Source organism: Lissotriton helveticus, chromosome 6 (assembly GCF_964261635.1).
Source record: "Lissotriton helveticus chromosome 6, aLisHel1.1, whole genome shotgun sequence".
Taxonomy (NCBI): Eukaryota; Metazoa; Chordata; class Amphibia; order Caudata; family Salamandridae; genus Lissotriton; species Lissotriton helveticus.
The window spans coordinates 1423213744-1423241303 of NC_136067.1; the positions used below are offsets into that span (position 1 = coordinate 1423213744).

Genomic DNA, 27560 nt, shown 5'->3' on the forward strand with positions numbered 1-27560 from the left:
AATAATATGTCCTGGTTATAAATGAAGTTTGTATTTACACTCAGTCCCAGGTGGACAGAAATTCTACATTTCCTTAGACTTAAACTAAACTCTATGCTTCACCCCTGCAGCATTCTACCTTACTCATATTCCAAATTTTCATTTCAAGTCTTTTCAGTTGCATTGTAATCCATGTGTATGTTTACTGTCCCATAATCTTATCATACAAGTTCTGTTTAAATCTTCTTTGTAATATCCACACTTTTACATGATAAAATGCATCTCTTTTCAGTTTAGTCAAATTATTTTCATTGTGTAAATTATTGTGGTATGCCATCCAAATTACAGAACAGTGTGCGGTTGCATCGTAATAATGCAGTCGAGATCGCCTACTGGAGGTCGGTGGTTCTGATTTCCCGGCGAAGTCAGTTGGAGGCCGGACCAACATCGTAATCAGGCGCATTGTTTACTAATTAAATATATACACAATATAAAAAAATACACAATGTTGATTGCAATATTATCTTACAAATAAGCAAGAGATAATATTTAAAATCTTAAACTCCTTTTATTTTAATATATTGAAGGGCTTAAGACAATGTCAGTCGGAGTTTCCTCCGACCAACACCGTGGTGAAAACAGTATTGACCGACCTCCGGTCGGTGGTCCTGACCGCCTAATTACGATGCGACTGCACATGGTGTGTTCGAATTCCCAAGTTTCCCTATGGGAGCATGTGTTACGGCTGTGAACCGGCTGTAGCACAAGCTCCCATAGGGAAATGGGAGGTTGTGTTAATCCCTGCACCCCATGGCAGGCACCTCAAGGTGTCTGCCACAAGGGGCAGGGATCAACAAGGGGGGCACCTACGGCCCACAACAGGAGGCCGAAAAAGAAGGGGGCCCTGTTAGGGGCCCACAAACATGCTTTCTAACAAGAAATCATAATCTGCATCGTTATCCGGACAGCGTAAAATGCACTCCATATGGATTACGGGCCGGTCCCGACTGGCTGACAGTCTCCTTGAGCCCATTGGAAGCCAGCCGAAATGACCGCACGGTTTCAATTCCGACCGGCTGTATTGTAATTGAAACCGAGGATTTCGGTTGTAAAGCCTCTGACCTGAGGTCAGAGGCTTTATGACCGAGATTGTAATAGGCCCCTTAACCCATTCGCTGCTAGGCCTTTTCCCCCCTGTGCAAAGCCTCTTTTTTGGCTATTTGGGGTAGTTCACGCTTAGTCCCCTGTGACGTTTTGTCCACATAATGTATCTGCCAAATTTGCGTCCTTTTCTTCCAACATCATGGGGATATTAAAGTTACACAGATTTTTTTTTTTTTTTAAATGAGGAAACAGTGCTGTAGTAGAAAACATCTGTTTTATTCCTGCAAATGGCATGAACAAAAGGTTTGTGGTGCTGAAATCACCATCTTCCCAGCTTTCAGGGACAGACAGATTTTGTCAGAAAACCACAATTTTGTTTACAAAGGTTTTGCCATTTTACTGAGACATAGCCTATCTTTGCTACTTTTTGTGCTTTCAACCTCCTTCCAGTTAGTGGTAGAAATGGGTGTGAAAGCAATAACGGACCATGGAAAGCTTATTTTTGAAAAGTAGATAAAAGTATGAATTCAGCAAGGGGTTATTTTTGTAGATCCTTCAAGGTTTATTATATAGAAACTAACAGTTTAAAATAAGAAAAATTTAAAATGAGTTGAAAAAAACAGCCATTTGTGCCATTGTTTTCACCTATAACTTTTTCTAAGTATGAGAGGTTTTTGAAAGCAATATACTGTTACATCCGCTGGATCCTTCTAGTTGTGGGGATGTATAGGACTTGTAGGTTTACCAAGAACCCAGAGCCATAACTGAGCTGTGTTTTGCAATGGTTTTTCATTGTGTACCGGGTATATAGCAATTCATTGGGTAAAATATAAACAATGAAAAATAGGTATCAAGGGCACCTATGTATTTCTGAAATGGGAACAAAATATAGAGTTTAGAAGCAGTAGCTACAATAAAATAAATATTGCAATAGACAGAAAAAATAAATACTTTAAATTAAACATTAGAAATATTTTAATAAAACACAAATCAACAAACACAGAATTTAAAAGTAAAAACAGAAACATCAATTAGCACCCCCTCAGAAACGTAATAACTGTAAAATAATCAAGCCATACGCAAAGTTGGCAATAAGATTTACCATAAATATACTGACCAATAAAAGTATAAACATAATTAACAGAATAGTATACAAAAGAGCATAAACCCTCACTGTTTTTCACAACACAAAATGAACAACTGCAAGAAAATGACACTCCATTGGACTGCACGAACAAATGCCCAAAGTAAGACTGAAAGAATATAACAAGGCACCTTCACAAGTAAGATTAAAAAATAAAATACCTACAATATAATCTGACATAATTTTAAAACTCAAATCTGTAAATAAATTACTAAGCTCTCCCTTTTATTATGTATATTACTCGTCGGGTGCTAAAGAACCACTTCAGTAAAAAAGAAGCACAGAGCACTGAAAATTCCAACTCTACATTTGTACACCAGGGCAAAGGTACTTTCAAAGTAAGTAAAATAATCACAGTTATAAAAAAATAAAACAACTCCTATACAATGTTCCCTCTAATTATTTTCCTCTGTGTGCGGCAGAGTAAGGTCTCTGTGCGCTGCAGCCAAGGCTATGTGCGCCAAGAACGTGACCGCGTTTGTAGACCAGGGCTTTGAGTGGGATGAAAATACTCGGGGATATTTCAAAAGGACGTAACCAATGCAATTAAGGGTTTGGCTTCAAAGCAATTAAGATAAAAATGAGTGCATCGTATAGTGTGCCACACTACTGATACTTGCTGCTTCTGTCATTGCGTCCAGATATATAATACAGTTAACATTATACCTACAAGAATCCAAGACCAGGGCACAAGTCCTAAAAAAAGAAGTGGGGGGACGCTGACGTCACAACAGGAAGTGATGTCACCAAAGGTGGCTTGCACCATCAGACTCATTGCCTCCCCTCACTCACCCCTTAAATGCGATTGCATCAGAGAAGCCAGTGCGCGAGCAGCGCTCTGAATGGGCTCTGATCTCGCCCCAGAGAGGCCAAAGAGTGAATGTGTGACTCCATTTGCTCCAGTTATCGAGCTCCCGGTAAAATAAGTGGGGGGGACGCCGTCCACCCGCGTGGTACCCCAACTCGAGCCCTGGCCAAGACTATTGGCTTTATCAATAGTTGTTTTTTGCATCAAGTTGTATATAATAATGAAAATGCTTCCTCTCTTGTGGTTGGGGTTGTGGCTTAATGCTCGAGCTGTCGATTTTGGAGATGGGTTTTTAGTCTCAGGTCAGAATAAAATCCTGTGATTCTGGGCAAATCAATTCATCTCCCCATGCAAACAAAAAATATATAATAATAAATTATGTAAAGCGCTCCAATACTTTTTCGGTTGAGTGCACTATATAAAAACTTGCTGCATTTCTTTTCTCCATGTTGTGTGGTGCAAACACGACCCAAAACCCCTTCATAAATATACTCCCAGTTATCTCTCATTACTTTTTCACTCGAGGGCTTATCAAGCATAAAGAAATTATGTGAGAGACCAGCGAGCGCAGCGCAAGTGATTTCTCCTTGCATGCATAATTTACCTAAACTTGAATAATATGACATTTTGAAAACTTTAGTAAATTTTGCACAATGTTAGATGAAAAAACTTCAGACATTTTGGCTGGTCTCAATAAAGTTTCACACTGGACTACTTTAGTTACATTTTTGATTAATAACTGCGGCATCTTCTTTCGAAATAATTACTAGAAGTACCGGGGGCCCTAAGCCCCTCTCTCCCCGATGCTCCAGGCCGGTGAACCGGGCCTTGCCCCCTCAAGTGCCCCCCCTACCCCCCCACCCCCAGCTGGAACTGCAACCTGAGACCCCGGTAGCAATTCCAGAAGGGAGGCGAAAACTGATTGTGAAAGTATTCCTGTTAATCTGTGATTAACAGGAATACTTTACAAATGCCCTCAATCAGCCCGCAGTCTCTCTCTATTCAGAAAAGCCATGCATCAAGTCCAAAAGCATGACGTGTGCTTTACACGTCATGCTTTTGGACTTGCTGCATTTCTTTTCTAAATATACCCCGGCTGGGTGCTGATTGCGGGCCGTTGTGAAATATTGCTCTTAATTGCAGCACTGTCATGTGCTGCAATTAACAGGAATATTTTTACAATGGGCCACAATCAGCACCCAGCTGCGCTCTATTTAGGAAAGAAATGCAGCAAGTCCAAAAGCATGACGTGTAAAGCACACGTCATGCTTTTGGACTTGATGCGTGGCTTTTCTGAATAGAGAGAGACTGCGGGCTGATTGAGGGCATTTGTAAGGCCTCAGGCAACCAGTAAATTGCAGTTTTTCGCCGCTCGCGTTGTGAAAGCAGGCGGCGGCCAGAACGTGTGCGTGCTTCACAAGAGGCACTGCGCGCTCGGTGCCTTCAAGGTGCGCGGGCGCCCAGGCGCGCGGGTTAGAGGGTACACTGCTCCTATATGAACATTGAAAAAACACCACCCCCCAAAAACCAACTAAACCTATATTTTGAACATGTAAATAAAACATAGATTTTCTTACCAACAGAAAAACCCACCTGATCCAAATCTTGATGACATCAAATACAAAAGGAAGAAAAACAAGTGCTTCTTAAAGCAACAGCACATGCATAAGTATAAATTGTAAAATGTTTAAAAGCTTGTTTCATTTATATGATCCATTAAAAACATTTTTAACATAATAATTAATGTTAAAAGTATGCTACTGTCAGATAGAATGGCACAGGCACGTATACAAACAATAACTAAACTACACCCACATACAACCATACAACATTGTTATTATCACTTCGACCAAAGCATTTGGAGGCTTTTCTAAAGATCTGCACTAAGTATAGAATATGGAACAAAAAGCAAAAATTGCCTTTGATTAAAAAGTGAATAGCCCTTGCATGTGTACCTGTAACAGACATAACTAAGCACTACATCACTGTAATGGGCATCCTGTTTTACAAAAGAAATTAACAACAACTAAGGCCACTGATGTACTACTTCGAAAACACTTGGGTTTGCAGACTGCACTGTTCTGCACACAGACACCAACCCAAATCCCAAGTACCATGGTGAAATATCTGTGCCTGCGCCATGGCTCAACAGCCAAAAACCAACAACACAATGAAAGGATGGCAAAATGTCTTTTGAGTCACACTAGAAAGAACCAAACCAACTCTTACACATTCATAAAAGCCCTCCAAAAAGAACACACCTGCCAACAACAAAGGATAGATCAATCAGTAAACCAAATCAATCCTAAAATAACTAAAAAAACACCCAGGAAATGTAAGAAATGCTACAATTCAAAGTCATACTCTTTAAAAATAACAAACCAGTAAATAATTAGAAATGATAGCTAAGTCTCTATTATAAACCACTTACTTGCCCATCTACTCACAAATAAAATACAACAAAAACGAATGCCACTATAACATAAAGATTTAAAAAAAATATTAAAATAATTATTTTTATAAACCAGTCTACAAAAAGTATATTGGAAAACTAAAAAACAAGACTGATGAATAATAATAATTAATTAAAAAACCTAATTAAAATTATGCACACGAAAACCAAAAAGACACAATAATAAAAAATAAACAGAGCAGCTCACAAATTAAAACACACATATATAAAATAAAACTTTTTCAATGCCGTGAAAACAAAACACATACACATATAAAATATAATATTACCCATAAAAATAAAAATATTGTCCTTACAATTGCCTTGCTGAAGCTCTCTTGAGCCACCTCAATTTCTCTAATATGCAACCCATAAAAAGATAAAAAAATAAATACAAAGTAACACAAAAAAAGAAAAAAATTAAATCCACCAAAATAATCCAGTCATTGCAAACTGTAAAAAAACCTGAAAAATTAAAAGTGAAAAAAAGAACATTCCTGGAAAGGCCAAAAATATAATATGTGTGTGTGTTTATATATATATATATGGCTATGTCATGATCATTTTGGGGGCATTGGTATCTTTCTTCTTGTCTTTGCTTCTAAATAGGAGCTAATCTTGTGTGCTGTTGCTAAGATTTTTCTTGGCTGCTGCCAGTACCTTAGTGCTGTAACCCTGTTATCTAAATCTAGCATCCATGAAGGTCTGCTCCCGGGTGAAACCCTCATTGGTGTTACAGTTGCGATGTGCTCTTATGTATTCGCTGTATGGAATGCTGTTAATCAGGGGCACCAAATGGTTGCTCTGGGCATGGAGGATGGTGTTTCCTGATTTTTCCTTTCTGAATAAGCTGGTAATGACTTGCTTATTTTCAATGGAAATGGCTACATCTAGAAATTCACAGTAGTTGGTACTTATCTTATGCATGAAACTCAGGTTTAAGTCATTCCTTCCCAGTTTGCTGATAAATACAGATGCTAGACTTTGTAGTCCATCCTAGATCAGGAAGAGGTTGTATATGTACCTGATCCAGATGGGGATTTGATCAGTATACATGTAATTTTCCATCACCCATACCACCTGTTCCTCCCACCAGCCCAGGAATTAATTTCCCAGGCTGGGAGCGAAACAGGGGCCCATAGCAGTTCCTGATATTTATCGGCATAGGGTTTTTTCAAACAAAAAATAATTTGTTCCAGGCAACACAGCATCATTGTTTCCAACATTGCAGTGTGTTCCCATAAGGAGATGTTTCTGAGTCTTAAATAATGCAAACATCCTTCGACCCCCTTTCTCTGATCAATGCATGTGCACAACGGGCATACATCCAATGCTATCATAGAATAACTATCTTCCCATCTTACATCATGTATGTGTTTCAGAAAATCCATGCTGTCTTTACAGTAGGATCTTAGATCCACCACAAATGGAGGTAAAAAGAGATCCAGAAAAATAGAAGTGTTTTCTAAAAGACCCCATTTGAGGAGATAATAGGTCTTCCTGGTGGTCTAATGGGATCAGTTGGACTTGGCCCTTTTTGCAGGGTCATCCCTGAACTTTTTGCCTCCCTCCCGTATTCTTTCTGACCTGTTTTTGTTGGTTTTATGACTCTATGGTACTGCCATGCTGACTGGGCAAGTGCACCCACTTGCCAGTCCCTAAACCTTCCCTTTTCTTCATATCAGACACACCTATGGTAGGCCCAAGGGCAGGGTGCATTGTAAGTATACGGTAGGACATGCCCTGGTGTGTGTGGCATGTCCTAATAGTGAATTACAGCCATTTTCATTTTTCACTTTTGCAAGGCTACCTGTTCTCCATAGGCCAGAATGGGCAGTTAGATTATTACATTTTATAATCCTAACTGACCCAGGGAACATGGTAGAAATTCGAGTTTAGTATACCTGAACTCAGAATGATAAAATACATCTTTTAGTGAAGTTGGTTTTAAATTTCTGTGTTTGAAAATACTACTTTTAGAAAGTAGGTATTTTCTTGTCTAACTATCCAAGCCTGCCTCTGCTGGGTTGTGTATTCCTTGTCTGGTGTTTGAGTGACAGGGCTGAGGGATTCCAGGAGACAGGGTGAGTCGGCCCAGTGGTGAATAGAGAGATCTGCATCTAGATGGGAGGGAAGAGTTGCACCTGGGACCTGAATAGGGCTGTGCCTTTCCTCCACAATGCCGGCTCCACCTACTGTGGTGCGTCTGATGTCTCTGCCCTGCACTATGAAAGGAGGGAAGGAGTCATGTCAACAGAGTGCTGCAGGGCTATGCCTTCCCTCCACAATGCTGGCTCCACCTCCTGTGGGGCGTCTGATGGTTCTGCCCTGCGAAAGGAAAGAAGGAGTCATGTCAACAGAGTGCTCCAGGACTGACCACAACTGGTGACAAAGGATTTTGGGGTATAAGTATTGGGACCCCGATCCCAAGATTTTAGATCACTTTTGGACAACAAGAAGAAACCTTTGCTGAGGAGAAGAACCTGAAGAAACTGAGGGGAGACTATCCCTAAGCTGAAGTGCTGCTTGGGGGATTGGCCTGCAGTGGTTGCCTGACTGCCAAAGAAAGGAGAAAAAACTTTGTGTGCACTTTATTCAACTTGTGAAGGATCTCCAAGGGCTTAAGAAAAGAGCTTGCCTCCTGCTGAAGTCTCAGGGACAACAGAATTCAACCCCCAGCTCCCCAAGAGTTCCTTGGAAGTGCCTGCTGCTGTTTTGGGCCTTCTGAGGGACTGCGTGTCGAAAGTAGCTGGAAGCACGACTCAAGAGGATGAAGCATGTCACTGTCGCAGCTGCTGCCGTCCCATCATGAAGATGATGCCGCGTAGCTGTTGCCTTGCACCGCATCACAAGAAGCGACTCTCATACACGGAAAAGTATGCCGCCGTCGGAGCCGCTGTCGTCGCATCACGGAACAAGGGTGTCGCTGCTGCAGCTGTCGCATCGAGCGGAAGCATCTATAATCATCGGAGAAGAGTGTCGCTGTCAAGCCACTGTCGTCGGATCACGGAACAAGGGTGTCACCGCTGCACTGAGCATCAAGCCGAGACTTCTTGCAACATCGAAGAAGCGTGACGCGTCAAGAAGAAAACAACATCTTTATTTCTTTGCACCGGATCTTTGCCGCATCACCATCTTTGCAACACTTTTCGTTGCCCTGCGTGTCCCATCTTAAGGTACATTGACTCAAAGTGTCACATTTTAAGACCTAAAGAGAAATAAGCTAAACCTACCATTTTAAGTACAGTATTGTGGATTTTTGTCTTGTGGTCTTGTGTTAAATCTATATAAATAATACTTATTTTTAATATACAACTTGTGTGGTGTCCATCTGTAGTGTTGTCACCTGATTACTGTATGTGTTCACAAATGCTTTACACACTGCCTCTGAGATAAGCCTGTCTGCTTGTGCCAAGCTACCAAGGGGGTGAGCAGGGGTTATTTTAGGAGTGTACCCACTTACCCTGATTAGAGGCAATGGTCCCTATTTGTCACAAGTACCTACCCGTGCCAACTAGAGACCCCCAAATCTAACAGGATCCTTATCGATTTTGGGAAGCAAGTATAAACATGGGACTCGTGGATTTTCAGTCTTTAAGAATTTAAAATCCTCATCGTCCAGGAGTCCAGATGACCACAAATTCCGCAGGAGCTCATGATATCTGGTGATTGAAGATTTATGTGCATGCCATCCAATTTCCTCATAGCATGTGGTGTCAAATAATTGTCTTAGGGCCTCAGTTCTATATCTTTCCTTATCCATTATTATGATATTTCCGCCCTTGTGTGAGGGCCTAATGACGATGTTAGGGTCAAGTACTATAACAAAAGTACTATAAGAAAAATTAATGTTTTTTTCCTTTGAAAAAATAATAAAACTATTAATGAAGTATAATAAATAACATACAAAAATAAATATATATATCTATATATAAAGCTTAACGTGTTGTTTATTATTCTAAAAGCTACACACTATGCAAAAGTATAAACTACAAACTATTTTAAGGAAGGTGTTTAACATTGAAAAAGTAAAATTTACTATTCCTATTCCAATCTAAACTATTTTAGGTAAGCTGTTGGACATTATAGGTGTTAGATGTGTTAGTCCTACTACAACCTACACTAAATGGCACTAAAGGCTTCACATTTATTTTTTCATTCCAATTTAAATAATTTTGAGGAAGATGTTGGACACTTAATGAGTTAGATTTACTATTCCCACTCCAATGCAACACATTCGGGGAAGCTGGTGGACACTAAAGAGTTTATATTTACTATTCCCACTCCAATGTAAACCATATTGGGGAAGGTGATGGACACTAAATACGTTTGATTTGCTATTCCCATTCCAATGTAAACCATTTCGGAGAAGGTGTTGAACATTGAATGGGTTACATTTACTATTTCAGCTCCAAAGTTGACCTTTTTGGGCAAGTGTTGGACAATAAAGGCACTAGATTTATTGTTCCCACTCTAATCTAAACCATTTGGAAGAAGGTGGTGGACACTATGAGGGTAACATTTAGAATTCGTACATGCCAATACATTATTTGTAAAAATTATAAATAGCAATAAAATCAAATAAATCAAACTTACAATACATATTTAAAACATAAAATTATATCAACCATTTAAAAATATGAGCAATATTTGAGAACAAATAAAAACAATTAAAATTTTTGTTAATGAAAATTAAAAATAAAATAAAAACAAATTACATAAAAAACAATTGCATTCAGTAAACTATGTTAATTTTCTATCACAATTTTACTATCAATTTAAACATCATAAAACCTATAATGTAATCATTTTATTTTGAATTTTATTAAACAAAACATGTATTTTTAAATAAAAAAATGTAAATAGCATTTTAATTTTAATATAATGAAATAATGCAAACCATAAACACAAAAATAAAACATCATTTAAATACATATGTGACACATTCAAAACTCAGTAAAATATCAACCTTTTATGAAACATATATAAAGAGCATTATATACAACAAAATGTTAGTAAGTGTTATATATTTTATAACAATATTAATAACAACACTAAAAACTATGCTTACTTTTGATATTTATGTTCATGATATTTTATCATCGTGATATTCATGCAACAATATTTGTATTTTTTTCACGCAGTGTTTAATCTGATTGAGGTAACTGGTGATGTAGGATTTGCTGCATAATTTTCCAATAGGATGTACATTTAACTATCATTGGCGCACATATGGAATCGGTCCTTATGTTGATAAAGCAGCTCAGACAGTTGGCATGTAGATTAAACTGTAGTGGGTAAAGGATTTAGCTCTGTGGTATCATACACAGAGAACAAGGAGCAGAATATTGTGTAATCCATGGATATTCTTGAGTACAATCATAGAGGAAGAACTTAATGCATTTAAGGGTACTCTGAAAAATCTGAACCAATATTTCAGTATGTACAGCAGAATCTAATCATCAATGGTGTTTGAAAGCAAATACAAATTTTGGAGAAACAGAACAGCATGCTGAATTTCCTCCAGTGTGACGAGGAACTCGTCTCTAATGTCAGACAAAGTCATTTCCCATGTTCTCATGGGTCTGATCCTGATTGTAAGTTGTGAAACAACTTATTATGTATAATGTATCCTTGAAATTGTTTCACGATTTTGCTAAATTGTGTGGATGGAAATAAGTGGATAAATGTTTTTTTACCAGCAGTGGGGAGGTGATTGCGTGTTTCAATTCATATCAGTGTGCCAAGGAAGAAAAGAAATTGCTCTTGCAAAACTCATATTATGGATCTACAAGCAGATCCGATGTTTTGATCTTTGAATATAGATTTATTAGATGCTTTTAAACAACAACTTTAAAAGAGATAAATGTTGACTGCAATAGTTCAGGAAGGAGTAGAAAGCTGACTGAAGATTGTCTCAAAATGAATCAGAAATCTTGGTATTTTGATTGTAGAGCATCAATGAATCATCACTATTTTTGAAAAGGCAGGCGTGTGGAATGTTTCTGGTTTGGGCACTTTCTGACAGATACTGACCATTTCATATATTTGATTTAATGACTTCCTAATCTGTTTAGGAAGATAGTCTTTGTTTCTTCTATAAATAGGTTACTGTTAACCTCTTGTGTCTTTCAGTACCCTGGTGACATTGTGGGAGATTTTTCATATTCTTGGTCAATGTTGAGTGTTGCCGAAGGTTGATGAGCTTTGTGGACTATGTCAAATTCTGTTTTGCTGTAATCTTTGAGTTGTTGCACCTGTATATGTTTGTTGCTCAACTCTTTTTTAATGATGTGGTTTGCACCACATGTTCAGTAGAGGGATGGAGACACCAATTGTTGGATTGTTGCAGGAGTCATGTTGTTCATAAGCAGAGACTTTATTGAAAGTCATAACTGGATGGAACGGAAGGGCTGTAACAAGGGGAGTAGAGCGGCCATCATACCACAGGTCTGTCTTTAGCAGAGCCATGTGCTGCTTCAGAAAAGTTAGTTGTAATTGTTGTTATTGACAGCAAGCCTGTCGCCTTCAATGAAAAAGAGCTTGCACCAGGTGTCACTTTATCATTTTCCTGTAAACCATTTATTTTGGCTACAAACAGTTGTTTTTGGTACAGAAAAAAAACGAAAGAAACATTCATGGCGATCCTACCCATTAAAGCTTTGCATAAGGTCTTGCAAAGACTTCTGAAAAGCCTGTGCAGCAGGCGGTAGTGGTGGATTTTCAAGATGTTAACTAATTGGTACCTCACTGCAAAGGTTTTGATGATGAATTATGAAATATGAAAAGGACATTCATTCCTCTGTGGAGAAAACCGCTGATAGATATTTCAAAGAGAATGCAAGTAATATGTGAAAAGGTTACTATCGGTAGATAATAAAGATCTAGGGTTGTGTTATATATCATACCCTCCTATTTTGTTGAGCAGTATGTTTTTTCCCATACAGTTAGTGTGACTCATTGTAGAGAAACTTAATGAAATGTATCATATCCACCATGTCATGTAGAAATGTTTTATCTCTGTAGCAGTAGGTTACTACACTCAGTCCTCAGATGCTTTGTTGGTATTCACAATACACTGCATTTGGGGCAACAAGGTAACCACCAACCTGTCCAGGAGACATGCCGCTGTTTCCACTCAACAACATCCACAGTAAGACCAGAAAAAACGACTTTAAAGGGTTTGCACCCTGAATATTGAGTAGGAAGCCTCATACAATCGTAAAATTATGGACAAAATATTGAGGGACAAAATATTGAAAGATAAGTATGTAGAATTGTTCTATACCTAAATCCACATATATGTACTTTGGTGACATATATATATATTCAAGATGCATAGATATGAAATTAAGAATAGTAAATCTATACTTCCTTTATATGCACCTACCTTTTGATATTTTGTCCCCCGATATTGTGTGCACGATATTAAGATATATGATATTTGCATTCCCAATATTCAGAAGTACAATCATCTAAAGTTCAGAGGTGCTTCTGCATGATGAGTAGCATGCTTCAGGTTCAAGCCTGGAAATAAGTTGTGATAGAAGAAAAGGTTGGTGTGAGACATGCTCTACATCTTCTTAGACCTTTGCTTGATGGTCTGTGTTGTTCTATCCACAGCTGCTCATTACAAAAGAAGCCCCAGGTATTATGAGCCATGGTTAGGTAAGAATTGCTATAAATAATAATAATTGTTAGGGTGAACCACTAAAGTCACTAAATATACCTGTGCGTAACCCTCTGGTAGCTTAGAACAAAGCAGTCAGACTTAACTTAGAGGCAATGTGCAAAGTATTTATGCAGTCCTCAAACTAAATCACTCTATCTATCTATCGCCCTCACTCTATCTTACCTTTGCCTCAAATTGTAAAGCGCTCTGATATCCTCCGGGATCAAGTTCGCGCTATATAAAACTTTATAAATAAATAATAAATAATAATAAATTGTAGACAGAACACAATAAAAATCCCAAACCAATTCCGAAAAACAGAGTACATTTTAATGAATAAAATGACATGAAAATGAAAAATATCGTATGAGTAGAATTTTTAAAGTTTGAATTAAAAATAGCACCAAAAGCACAAACCACTAGAAAGGTTCGAAGTTAAAGGTTAAGGCTTACCACAATGGAGCGCGGTCGAATACAGAGACCAGATGCATCCTGGTGGAACCATTGTGGAGAAAAATTGGTCATCAATGAGTCTTCGGTGGGCCAAGCTGCAAGCTGGATCTGAAGTGGGGTGTGACAGAGGTGGTTTGCTGAAGACCGGGGTCCCAATGCGATCGTCGATAAAAGTAGGAAAGCTCCAAATGGGGGAAGTCTTACCCAGGAAGACTTCAAAGTTGACTGGTTGCTGCTTGGCATCGGCCACAAAGCAGTCCTCTACATTTGGGATTACAAACTTTTCTGGAAGACAGATCTCCTTCAGCGGGGCAAACCAGCAAGCTGAGACTGGCAAGCGTTTTGACGGCTGCAGTTTCGATGGTGATCCCGGTCTCCATCAGTTCTCCGGGCAAGAAAACTGCCAAAAAGTTTCAAGTCCCAGATCTTGCAGTTTGGGGACAGGAAAAGTACTCTCTAACTCCAGCCAAGGGTCCATGACCTGGGGGCCCACATTGTACTTAGGGCTCATTCCAATAGAGACAAGCAGCAGAATCCAGGGCAGCTCCAGTTGGCAGTGGTCAGCTGTGCAGTTGCAGGAAATGTGCATCTGAAAGCTTTTTGTTTCCCTGTAGCTCAAACAGTAGGTCAGCCAACTGACCCTTGGAATCACTTCTGGGATTCTGGGTTCAAGGCAAGCAGGTCCAGTTTTCCTTCAGCTTCTTCATACAACGGGGAAGTCCTTCTTCTGATTCTACACATGTTTAGGAGTGTTCTGAGGACTATGGGGTCTGCTTTAACACCCGGTGCCAGCCTGTGGGTGGAACATAGCCTCTGTCTATCCCTTGGTTTTGGTGTCAGCCTGAATAGACAAACAAAGGGGAGGCAGGTTTAGGTGTGACCTTCATTTGCCAGTGATAAGGTAAGCAGCTTTTGAAGCTGAGGAAGGGGCAGGGCACAGACCCACAGGCCATCTTATCAAGGGAGTACTACCCTTCCCACGGTCCATTGCCCACTGTCTGAGAGCACATCTCACCACAGGGGGGCATCAATGGTCAGGTGACAGCTGGGCATGGGCAGGAAAGACTTTTGGATTTAGGGAGAAAAAAATAGTTTTCTAAAAGTGTCATAGTAATATAAAACCTGAATGCACCATTAAGTTGAACTTTAAATGACTATTAAAATGAGTCTTTGGATAATTCTTCTGGCTGCTTCTAGCTGCTCCCATACTGAAGTTAAGCACTATTAGTTATTTTAGTGTAACCCACTGTTACCCTATGGGAGAGCCAGCCTTGCCACAGTGAAAAATTACTTTGGAGGTTTTTACTGCCAGGGTAAGAAAAACAATAAATATGCATGTTGTAGTTTTTAAATACCATGCACTCCTGCCCAATGGCCATTTAGGGTGTGCCTGAGGCGTGGTTTATAAGTATTAAAAGGAAGGTTCAGGCCTGGCAAAAGGTTTGTTTTGCCAGGTCGAAAGGGTAGTTTAAAACTGCTCAGCCTCGCTGCATTGTCAGACTGATAGACATGTTTTACAGTGCTGTATTACTAGTAGTTGGCACAATGAGTGCTACAGCCCATTATCAGCCAGTACTTTTCCGGCCTAGATACATGTGCTAGGGACTTATAAGTAAATTGAATGTGCCAATTAGGTATACACTGATTTTCCCATGTTTAAAAGGGAGGCCATAAGCACTTTACCACTGGGAAGTGTAAAGAGTCATATGGCCCATATAAATGGGTTCCTCAAAGAAAGGTAGAAATCAGGGGTGACCCTGCTGGAAGAGAACATTTCCAACACTAGACAAAAGGAACATCTCAAATAATATAAGACTACAGCATGCCATTGTACTGGAATGTTTTATCGTTATCAAAATATTTTTCAACACAAAAAGATGCTGAACGGAATGTTGAACATTGTCAAACATTCATCCCCATTGACAGCTCTGGGTTGAATCCATCGTTATTTTGCTCGCCATGCCATGCCATTCCAGTGTGGACCCAGCCATCTGCAAAATCAGCCTTGACCCTGTTCCCCATGGGAACAGTCGAACCTGAACTGCTAGGCCAGATCCTCCCTGGACTGGAAAACAAGCATCCTGGGACCGGTTTCGGGGCATCACCCTTAATCAGCCATGCTAGCTTGAAACTGGTGGCGTAGCGAACACGTAAGCCATGTCTGGGCATACCCTTCCCAATTAGGGTGAAAACGCAACACAAAAGGTTGATGAGAAGACCTGGCTTGGCAGTTCAGGCTGGACTGTTCCCATGAGCTACAGGGTCAGGACTGATTTGCATATGGCTTGGTCTGAACTGGAGTTGTGAAGTGAGCTAAAGAAAGATGATGGATTTAACCCAGATCTGTGACTGGGGGTGAGTGTCTGACAAGTATCCGGGCTCTGCCCATCATCTCCTTGTGTTTGGCATCAAAATATTTTAGACAGATGGACTTTTCCTGACTGCTAGAAAGGCTTGTAATGATTTAAGAGGTATGTGTTTGAATTCGCTTGCTTTGGGGGCACTACCTGCTACTCACAAATTTAGGTTCATAGGTCATAGATGTAAAACTAAGGAAGGGACACCTTCCTGCACCAAAACAATACTAAGAGGCAGGTTTCTCTTCTATGTGTGCTGCAGAATGCGGGTTTCTTTTCTATGTGTGCTGCAGAATGCAGCACAAATGGAAAGAGATAAAAATTAGACGAAATAAAAATATTTCTCCTCATAACGCCTGTTCTGGGGAGGTGTACATTTTTGCCACTTCCCTAAGTTTAAGTAACTCTGGGCAGCATCAAAATCCATGGGTGTTCTAAAACCAACCACAACACCCGTGGAACCCCTCCCTGGCGCAAAGTAAGGCAACACATTCACTTGTCCTGCTTTGTCGTACTCCAGATCTATGAGGCAAAACGGCTTTGCGTGGCCTCATAGATATGGTTGAGAGGTTTGCGCCGCCGTATCATCAGAAAAAGTGATGCTCTGGCAGCGCAAGCCTGTCATAAATAAGCCCCTATGTATAGAAGGAAAGAAGATAATGTACTGAAAAAACAGTTCAAAGTTGACATTACTCTGAGAATGTCAGGCTGTATCAAAATCTGGAAAAGAAGTGAAATTACGTCATTTTGCCAACTATGAAAGAATGAGAATATTAGGAGTATATCCCTGTGTACCATCTAGTGGGATGCATGTCTTAAGTTGGCATGCAAAGGATATTAGAAGATGGTTTGTTAAGTATTCTTTAAATGAAATCATATTTTTAAAACTTAGTGGTAGCTAATTTAAAGAATAATATGTTTTGTAAAAAATTTTTTTTTAAAGAGTAAGGAGGCTCCCTCCTTATTTCTATGGTGGATACAGATTTACTTATGTCATGGAAACAGATTTCTTCAATGTTACATCAGTGGTGTAACTGTGAATGTGAATAAACCTACTTACCCATGTGAATTTTCATTTCATTAATTGCAAATGTGACTTTGTACCTATATAACATGCAATTTGTGCTCCTAAGAGCAAGTTATGTGGGAACATGTCTGCCCGCGATAACTCGGACATCTCCTCTAACAACTATCCTCGAGCACTACGTTTATGGAAATGTGTTTATATTTATTCAATAATAATTAAGGTGCAATTTACTTGTATTCTCTTTAATAGGTTGTTGTAGCTGCATTGGTGGTGGTCGCACTTGGACTTGGCTTAGGACTGGGACTGAAAACTGAGACTCCACCAGGTACGTTCACCTGATCGTGCAAAAACACTGACTGAATCTTCAGTCATAAGTGCTGAAAAGACAGGTGCAAAGGATTTTATCAGTTAGATTGCTACCTGGAAAAGCATTTGATAAGCACACTAAGTATACTATACAGTGTCCTTTTTTGTTAAGTCAAAGTATACCTGTTCAACGCAGTTCAGGTGGTCCAGAACACAGCAGCGCGGTTGCTGCTTAAGATACCTAAGCGTCCATCTTTGTCTGGGTCACTGACCACTCTGCGTTGGCTCCCAGTCAAATGTAGAATTACATTTCAATCAATCAATCAGTGGTTTATAGAGCGCGCTACTCACCCGTGAGGGTCTCAAGGCGCTGGGGGGGGGGGTTACAGCTCCGGGTCAGTCGAAGAGCCAGCTCCGGGTCAGTCGAAAAGCCAGGTCTTGAGGTCCTTCCTGAACGTGTGGAGGGTTGGGGAGCGTCTGATTTTGACCAGGAGTTCGTTCCAGGATTTGGCTGCTATGTAGGAGAAAGCTCTCCCACCGGTTCTGTTTCTGCGGATGCGGAGGACCTCTCCCAGGGCGAGGTGGGCGGAATGGAGGTTCCTCTTGGGTACGTGTAAACAAACTCGGTTGATGATGTATTTTTGTCCGATGTTGTTGAGGGATTTGTAGGCGTGGGTGAGGAGCTTGAAGGTGATCCTCTTCTTGATGGGGTAGCGTGGTGCTGCGGCTGGTCTGGATCTGGAAGTGGAGGTGTTCCATGTTGGAGTGGGGGGTTGCTCGTGCTGGAAGTGGAGAGTCGGAGGGGGTTTTGTGCGCGTGGGCGGTCCTTTCTCTGGATTTTGTAGCCATCAGGGATTGCTTTGGTGATGTCGGGCCGGAGGTGGCGTTGGTCCAGGTTTCCGTGAAGAGGTCCAGGTTTCTGTGAAGAAGTCCCTGTGTATTGTTCATAGAGCATATCATAAAAAGGTCCTCAAATACTTCAAGTTACGATGCAACCCTATAAATCTTGGGGTCGCTGAGATCTTCCTCCCTAGCTGAAATCCCAAGGGTACGGAAAGTTAGAATTGGAGGTAGATCTTCGGATACCTAGTGGCAAAATTGTGGAATGACATGCCCATTAGGCTTAGGGAGTTGGAGGATGAGAGATGTTTTAGGAAACTATTGAAAACGTGGCTATTTCTGTAATTGGGGCTTAATAAGCACTGAATTCGTTTTTTGAGTGTGAGAGGCCCTTGGAGGGTAGCCATGCGCTATATAAGCATGAATGAATTGGAGTGAACGTGTTTAGCTGGGAGTTTTTAGGTCTTGCCTAGGCAGTGCTTGCTTCACTTCAAGACTTGCTGTATTCAAGATATGGCATGAAGCACCGCCTACTTTCCATCCATCTTTTTTTTTATGACTGCAGCGCGGCACCCATCGGCAGGAATAATGGCGCCCATCCCTTTCTGTTGGTATTTGCGTCGCCGAACGCCGCTGCATGCCTTTTTTTCTGTTTTTTTTGTTTTTTTTACAATGGTGGCACCTTCGCTTTAGCTTTTAACATCTTAAGCTAAAGGGCGGATGCTGTGATTGCTTCAAAAGTAAAGAAATTGCTTTTTTCCCCGTGTCTTTACTTTTGAAGCAATCGCGGCACCAGCGCTTTAGCTTAAGATGTGTAGAGCTAAGACAAGGGTGCAGCCATTGTAACAAAATTCACAATTTTTTTTCTATTTGTTCACTTTTGTTACAATGGGGGCACCTGTGCATCTTGAGCTAAAGCGTGGGTGCTGCGATTGCTTCAAAAGTAAAGAATTAGAAAAAAGGAATGTGCATTTTTTAAAAATGTCTTTACTTTTATAAAACAGGACTGATAAAAGAAGGTGAACCGTGTAGCTTGTGTGTGGTATCTGTGCCCGTCATCTTGCGCGGCACTGGCACTGGTGGTGCTAGCCAAACAGCATGCGAACAAAAAGAATACCTTTGGTGTAACTTCCCTTTTGTATTGTTGTTTTCAGTTAACATGTCTTATTTCTTCACACAACCAGGGGCCGTATTACATATTGGCATTGTTTGCGCCCCATTATGGTGTATGTGCTGCCCTGGGAGCAGCCGCGAACTTGCGCTTTCATATGAAAACACGGAGCACTTTCAAAGGGGTTTAGAGATCTCCTTGCAGGCGGGTGCAGTCAGTGACTGCACCCGCCTGCAAGGGGATGTCTGGGGGGTCAATGGGACCCCCATTATCCCCTGCAGGCGGGTGCTCTCAGGGGGAGCACTGACAGTGCACCACCTTTTAAATGGCACAGTGTCACTGCGCCTCCTGAGGGCTTCTTTGACTCTGCGCCCTCATCTGTAATATGGCGTGGGCGCAGAGTTAAAGGAATTCCCTCATTTACATAGGCACACCCCTATGCAAATGAGGGAACACCTTCTGTTGAAAGCTCTGGCGCTTTAAGTGTGCCAGCACTATTGGTATTATAGAAGAGGACGTACAAGCATCTGCCCCCCTTCTATAATACCAAAGTGCCCTGGAGGAGCGCAAAGCGGGCGCAAACTCCTGTTGCGCCCCCGGCACCTTATGTAATATTGCCCCAAGTCGTCTTCTTCAGTTAGGCACTGCTTCCATATCAAAACAAAAGAAATGCCTTATGTTTATGTACTTCTTGCATATGAAACACTTTTCCAAGTTTACAGAGGTTAATTTAAATTACTCAAATTTCAGGGCAATCTCTTGGAGCATTTTCTATGTAGCGTACTAGAGTTGCTTCTTCGTTGTTAGTATATTTAGCTGGGCATTCCATAATTGACATCATTAGAAAGTGAGACTTTGGGAAGGAAGATTCAGTTCAGCATTCACCTGGTGTCTAGAGTGGCTTGCAGGTCATGATGCTTGTGATTTCTAGCAAGGTCAACCAAGCTATTCACCCCTGCTTTAGCTTTAAACATCTTAAGGCCAAAGCAGGGGTGCAGCGATTGCTTCACTAGTAAAGACATAGAAAAAATGAATGCAAATTTAAAAATGTCTTTACTTTTATGAAGCAGGACTGACAAGAGAATGTGAACCGTGTAGCTTATATATTGGGTGTCATTATATTTTGGTACATATATGTAAAGCAACTGTATCTGAAGTCGTGTACAAACAACACCTTATTGTTATTGCACTTGGGCATACCCATCCCATTAAACCATCAGCTTAGGAATAGCACATAATTGCACACCCACCTAACCAGATACCTTTAATATGGTGGGTGTAATGTTGTATGATTGTGGGGAGCTCGATTCTGTCACAAAACACACTCCCAACAGTGTGCAGACAGCCAGTCTATTGTGCACTCCCTGCCCATCCTCCTCCCATCCCCCATGTCCTCTCCCAGCAGCCAAATCAAGTAATTGTCATTCAAGCAAGAGGAGATGGGAGCACCCCCCCCCCCCCGCCCTTTGTTTGCTTTTCTTCGATGGGCAAACACTTTGCGAGGAAAAGTAATTACAAAAATACGTTAGGATACCCTGCTGGTTTGCTTGGGACTTTTACTTCTTTACACAACATACCTCAAAGGAACTTGAGAGTTACTTACTCGACCCAACTCCTTCCACAACACTCCCTGCCCGTTTCCACTACCACCCCTCCAAGCGCAAAAGTGAATGTTTGTTAACAAACATTCCACCTAGGTCATAAGCATTGGGGCGATTTAAGTAGCTTGCCCAGTAGTGTTAAATGCTTGCAAACCACGAAACAAAAGTCAAAAATGTTCCCATTTACAATGCCAATAGCTCTAACTTTCACCAATGCGAAACTGATTGCATTGACAATGCTTCTTTTAAGCTTGAAACAATATAGAGTCGACCTTACCTCTAACACAATTGACCTAAGCACTTTATTAGTCAGTCACTCTAATGCAAGCAAACTAGAAAGCCAGAGGACTGACCAATCCTTTCACGAAAGACAAGCATGTTGCCAAAGTATTGTTCAGAGGTTGTGCAGAGGAAAAAAAGAGATACAAAAAGTAGTTATGTCCAAATGGATTAATTAATAATATAGACCATATTTGCACTATGAAAAGTGTTTTTGGTTCAAATTATCTCACATTGTCAGTACATTTTAATGTATGATCATTTGCTAATATTATTTATTATCACTTGTGTGAAGCAAAGAAGTTTAGTTTTTGTTCAAACAGAGAATCTTCATGTATTCTCAATATTGAGACATGGCAAAAACTTGTTTAAAAATGTGTTGTTTTTTTGGTCATTATTTTATTTAATCAGAAGAGCACATAGCACTGCGGAATTGATTTTTTTGCAAAACCTAAATAATAACATCTCAGATCCAGTGAATACTACAGAAAGTAAACAGTGGTTATCAAAAAACTTTATCTTATTTTCTTGTAATGTCGGCTGCTGTGTAATACGAGCCCTGAATTGTAGTGAGCAGGAGAAGTGAGTAATCCAGACCTCTTCTTCGGAAAGTTCTGGGGGGTTCTCCCCTGGAATTTTTCTTTTGAAAAAATTGGGTAAAATACTGCATTTTAAAGTTCATTTTTTGCATTAATTTTGCCAAAAAGCCATAGCCATTCAAAGGGCACTCATGAAAAATTCAAGTCCTTTTATGATGCGTGAAGCCAATGAAAGCGGACACTCTAGAGAATTCCTCCCATTTTCTCAAAATGTGCTGCAGGTGCCCTCATATGTCAAAAAACGACCCCGATTGTGCTAGGGCCAGCATTGTGTCATGGGTGACTCCGTATACAGTTGGTGTCTGCTTAGGCCAAAATGTACATGCAAATTGCCAGTGCAATATTTTTCTCATTAGTGCCATCCTTATACCATGGTGAACACTTATGTCAAAAATTATCTCTAGCATGTCAGGACTAGCATTTTGTCATGGTTTCTCCTCTTATGCCACAGTTGTCCTTTTTAAATGCCAAGAATTACCTCCAATGTGCCAGCACCATCATTTTTCCATGAGTATCCCATATGACAAGTATTAATTCTAGTATGCCAGTGCCAGCATTTTGCTATGGCTGTCTCTATAAGCCAGGAATTACTTTTGGTATGCCAAAGGCAACGGCACTTTCAAACACAACATCACATTCTCACCCACACTTGCTTACATTCACTCACTTGCACTGATTCTTGCTCAATAACTCTCTTTGAGTAACACTCACTTTCACCCATTCATTCTCACTCACTGACTTGCATTCACTCTTACTCTCATTCATGTCTTCTCCCTCAGTTTCAGTTATTCTCAGTCACTCTGACTCATGCATTCACGCTTATTCACTCTCACTCTTACTCTCACTTACTCATTCCCACTCAGTTTCACTGACTCAATCATTCTCGCTAACTCACTAGTGTTCACTCACTCATACTCACTAACACTCAATATAACTGACACTCACTACCTGTCACTCACTTACTCATTGAAACAGACACACATTCATGCACTCTCTCACACAAGTGCACTCTTACCTCCATGCACGTTTACAACATACATTTAAAAGCATTTTTTTATACCAGCTACTAGCACCTGGTGCTCTGCTTTTTATTATGCTAATGGTGAATAACAAACTATTATTCACTATTAGTGTTATAAAAAAGGGCAGAAAACAAGGAGAATGGAGACGTGCCACCCAGGAGGGCAACCTGCCCTTTGTTCTTGGCACTCATTTTGCCCCCTCTGATGCTTGGGTTACAAAGACAGCCCAGGGGGTCATAAAGGCCAAGCCAGCGGCCACAACTTAGACTACCGGTGACACCTAAATGACTTACATACATTTTTTATGTTGTACAGATCAGGCAAGATTGCATTAGTGGCCACCCTTTGCAAGATTAACAGACATGTTCACTTTGATGCAGGAATGCCATCAGTAATGCAAAAAAGACCTTGTGAATTTGGAATGCCTCTGCAAGGTTAATGTTAACAGCCAAAGCTGCAATACCTCGGGCACTAAGGTAATAATACCAAGGTAATAATATTAGTTATGAGCCTTCCAATGCTGCATGTTTTTTCATTCAAATGCCGGCTTTATATACTTTTGGGAAATGATGGATGCTGAAAATACACACATTTACATCCCTGATACACATGTTTCAATTTTAGTATACATATATTAAGTTAACCAAGCAAAATCATCTAATTTAGTTGGCTGGGCTGCACACAAGAGAGCTACTCACAGGTAAGTGGAGAGCTAAAAGAAGCTCACGAGCTACTTGTTGGAGAAGCCTTGTATAATTACTAATCTGCCTTTTTGCAAATTTACACATTTTTGCTATTCACCATTTCCGACTGTAGATATACACCTGGGTATAAAGTTAGCCACCAAATGAGATGGACGCCGGACAGAACACCTCCTGCATACCCCAGCTGACAAACCCATCCTCCAACACAATGATCCAGTTTCTGAGACATGACGTGACGACCTAAGACGCCGAGGGTGCTGCTGGTGAAAAAACAGAGCCGCTAGCCCCAGCGGCTAGAAAGATATGGAGCGTTGTGACTTGCGGCCTCGGAGACCAGGAACCTGGGCCAGCCATGATTGCATCTACGTGCGTGAGGACGCTGAGGGGCGGCCCCCTTGACAACACGGGGCTTGAAGTCCTGTGGCCTACTCCACAGGTGAGATCGGAGAAATTCGGATTGAGACAGCCACATCACGAGTTTTCCGGAGTGACGATACAACACTGTAGAGAGGCTGGCAGAGGAGTGGAGCGCTAAGGCTCTAACACTGACAACTGCGGGGAGGTCACTGGGGCGCATTGAGAGGTGCGCAACTGCTTGTGGCCCTTATGTGGATCGTAGCGGCCCCGGGGAGCAATCGCCTAATATTGTTGCTTGGACCGGATCAGCGCTCAGGACCACCACAACAGTGGAGGTGGCTGAGAATTGGGCCTCGCAGCAGGTGAAGGCCAGGTAGAAGACGTTTCCAAGGAGAAAAAAAGCCCTGATTGCAATAATTGCCACAAGAGTCAGGACCCACCTGCTTGACTGAATGCAACCTCCAAATATGGCGAGCACATATATAAAGCTACACCTGGTTCCTGCAATTTTGCCTGTGGTGCCCTGGTGATTCCTTTGGCATCAGAAACCTGAACTACCACACCTAGTGCTATGCTGCATAGCCGGCCCTGACACATGGAACAGTAAAGTGGGGACACAAATGACTACCAGCCCGGGGCCCGCGCATTAGTCAATGAGGAGTAGTGGAAGGGGACAAACCAAGCCCTAAAACAGGCTCCTACAGACGTAGTGGCAGACGCACTGAGCCAGCACTATATTGGGCGAGAAAGGAAGAAACAATCGACACTATATCACATCTAGGCAGAAGAGAAAAGGGAAGCGAAAGGCGATCACTGGACCTGTGATTGGAAAGAATTGAAATTTTGGGTGCCAAGGGACTCAAAGGGTCACAGCAGATGAAACTGGACAAATATACGTTGCCGAAACCAACTGAATCCGATCATAACGTCAAAACCAAAATGGCGACCAGACCAGAGTGTGAAGAACAAGACCCAACATTAAAGGACATTATGGATGCTATCTCGGGGGTGTGTACGTCCTTGGAAAACAAAATGGACACTATCACAACGGAAGTTGCACTAATAAGGACTGACCTGCAAAAAATGGGGGCGAAGGTCAAACACGTGGAAATGGTCACGCATATCTTGTAGGTAAATCCAAACCAAATGCAAAAAAGACATCAGGGGCTTGCAGGTGTCTCGTAGGATGGCAGAAGAAAAGCTGGATGACTACAAAGGCAGCACCTGAAGTAATAACACATGAATAATTGGACTTCCGGAATGAGCGGAAGGCCCGGCGGCTGATCTTTTTGTGGAAAAGCTGATACTCAAGCATCTCCAGCCCAAGGGACTATCAAAGTTCTTTGTTGTTGAAAGGGCGCACAGGATTCCCGGAGGAAGAACAAAGCCTGGAGCACCTCCTCGTCCAATGTTGGCTAAACTTTTGAATTGTAGGGATAGAGACAGTATACTGCATATGGACTGAGTGCCCCACCGCCACCCACCCCTAAAATATGAAAACTGTGAGATCTCCTTCTTTCCTGATTTCACTTTAAATGTTCAACGACAAACGAAGGTCCTTTCTCGATGTCAAGAAACAGCTCAGGGAAAGAGGACTTAAGTATGCAATGCTGTTCCCCGCGAGGCTTTGAGTCGCAGTGGAGGGCAAAGCCTGATTTTTTGACAACCTAGAAACAGCTGCTGACTGGTTTGGAGAGTTGGAGACCTTCGGAAACACACAATGCTGGCGAGATGAGTGCTGCAGTTGAAGTGGCCTTGCCACTGGCGGAGAAATAATAACAATTGAACACTGTTGCGGTTTAGAACTGATTTGCTGACAAGATCTAGATGATGGATGCTGCTCACGAGGACTACGCTAAATATCTTATTAACTATTATGACTATTATGTTAGTCCCAGTGTTGTTCTGAATAATGTGTCGCCTGGGGAGTGTCGGTCTGGGCGGTGGAGGTTTACCGCCCAATAAATAAATTCTACTTTTAGTCTACAGTTTAAGGGCGACAGGCACTCTGCACAGTTGAATCATGGGCAGTTGGAGGTCCGGAGTGCAGGCGAGAACGGAGGGGGGTAGTTGGGTTGGAGTTGAATTGTTTTACAGTTTATTAAGTAGCGCAACACTGAGTGAGACAAATATCAAGAGGGGATCTGTTAGGCACGAGTATATCAACTTGTATGCAATGGGAAAAAAGTTTTAAGCTGCTATCTTGGAATGTAAACGGGTTGGGGGACAAGTTGAAACATAGTATTGTATTGCAGTATATTAAGAGACAATCTCCTGACGTTGTGTTGCTCCAGGAACTGCACCTCATTGGCAAGACATGTAAGGCTCTGAGCAGATGGGGATACCGATTGAGTGTCCACTCAGGCTTTACTACCGGCTCCAGGGGGGTGGGCATTAGGTCTAGGAATTCCTTCCCAATATCAATCAACCACACCTGGATAGATTTGATGGGCAGATATGCAACCATATTGGGTCAATGGGAGAGTATGCCAATCACACTTGTAACTGTGTATGTCCCTCCAGGATTACAGGGGCAAACGTTCAGAGATTTAGGTAATTTACTGCTATGCCTCCCTGAAGGCCGCCTGGTAGTTGGTGATGATTCCGACTCTGTAGTATTTGGGTCACTCTACCGGTGCCTTCCCTGTTACATAAGCCCCTCACAAAGATGGCTTTCAGTCTTTATAGGCGCAATGGGACTGGCTGATGCATGGAGAGTGTTCCATCCTGAAAGCCTCCAACATACCTTTCACTCAGGGGCACATCATTGTTTGTCCCGTATAGATTACCTTCATACTCCAGCAGCTCAAATAAGCAATATTAAAGAAATCAAGCACCTAGCCCAAGGCATATCAGATCATTCACCAATATTGGCTAAGGTGGCCGTGGGCGAGAAACAGGTGGGCAGGATAGCACCAATTAACCTGTGGTATCTTAGAAATCCAGTCGTCAGAGAGAAACTGTTAGCAGCCATTGAGCATTATTTTCTTGAGAACGAAGAATCTGTAGCCTCAACCCAAATGCTTTGGCAAGCTTTTAAAGCAGTAATTAAGGGGCAGGCAATCTCCCTGATTGCAGGAGTACGTATAGAAAGGATCAAAGAATTACTCAGACTAGAAGAAGAAATCCTCCTCATTGAGGAAGAAGCAAAGGGACTAATGCAGCAGGACAAACTCTACACACTAACACTTAAAAGGGAGGAATATAATACTATCCCTACAGATATGGCCACTACTCTGATGAGGGATAAGGTGGGTAGATTGTATGAACTAAGGGACAAGGCTGGGAAGTTGTTGGCCTGGTAGTATAAAAAAGAACTAGCGAACCGCCTGGTACCAGAACCAACCACAGAATCGGGAATACAAATAGTAGACCAAAAAGAAATAGCCAATGAATTTGCCCATTGTTATTACCGAACTATTTACCAGACAACCACCTCCTTTCAAGAAGCAGACTCTGCAGCTCTGCTCTCAGACATAACACTCCCAATTTTGGAGACTGAAGATAGGGAGCTACTAGATAGGGCCCTCACCAACGATGAAGTGGCCAGGGCGATAAGAAGCCTCCAATCGGGAAAAGCCGAGGATCCTAATGGGCTGCCAATCGAACTCTACAAATTAAAACCATATAAAATTGCACCGCACCTACGGGACATGCACAAAGAAAGTTGTCCCCCTTAGACAAAAGGGTGACCACATTTGTTACCATACACAAAACAGGTAAACCCAGAAATAAATGTTTTCAT

At 41.4% G+C, this 27560-nt stretch overlaps 1 protein-coding gene across 2 annotated transcripts in view; it reads left to right on the forward strand.

Annotated features, from left to right (window-relative positions):
• ENPP3 (ectonucleotide pyrophosphatase/phosphodiesterase 3) overlaps positions 1–27560 on the forward strand; it is a 709442-nt gene that overhangs the window by 79847 nt on the left and 602035 nt on the right. For both annotated transcript variants that reach the window (XM_078649216.1, XM_078649217.1), the window contains exon 2: positions 17246–17321. In XM_078649216.1, the coding sequence (XP_078505342.1) occupies positions 17246–17321 (76 nt within the window). The remainder of the gene's footprint in view (positions 1–17245; positions 17322–27560) is intronic.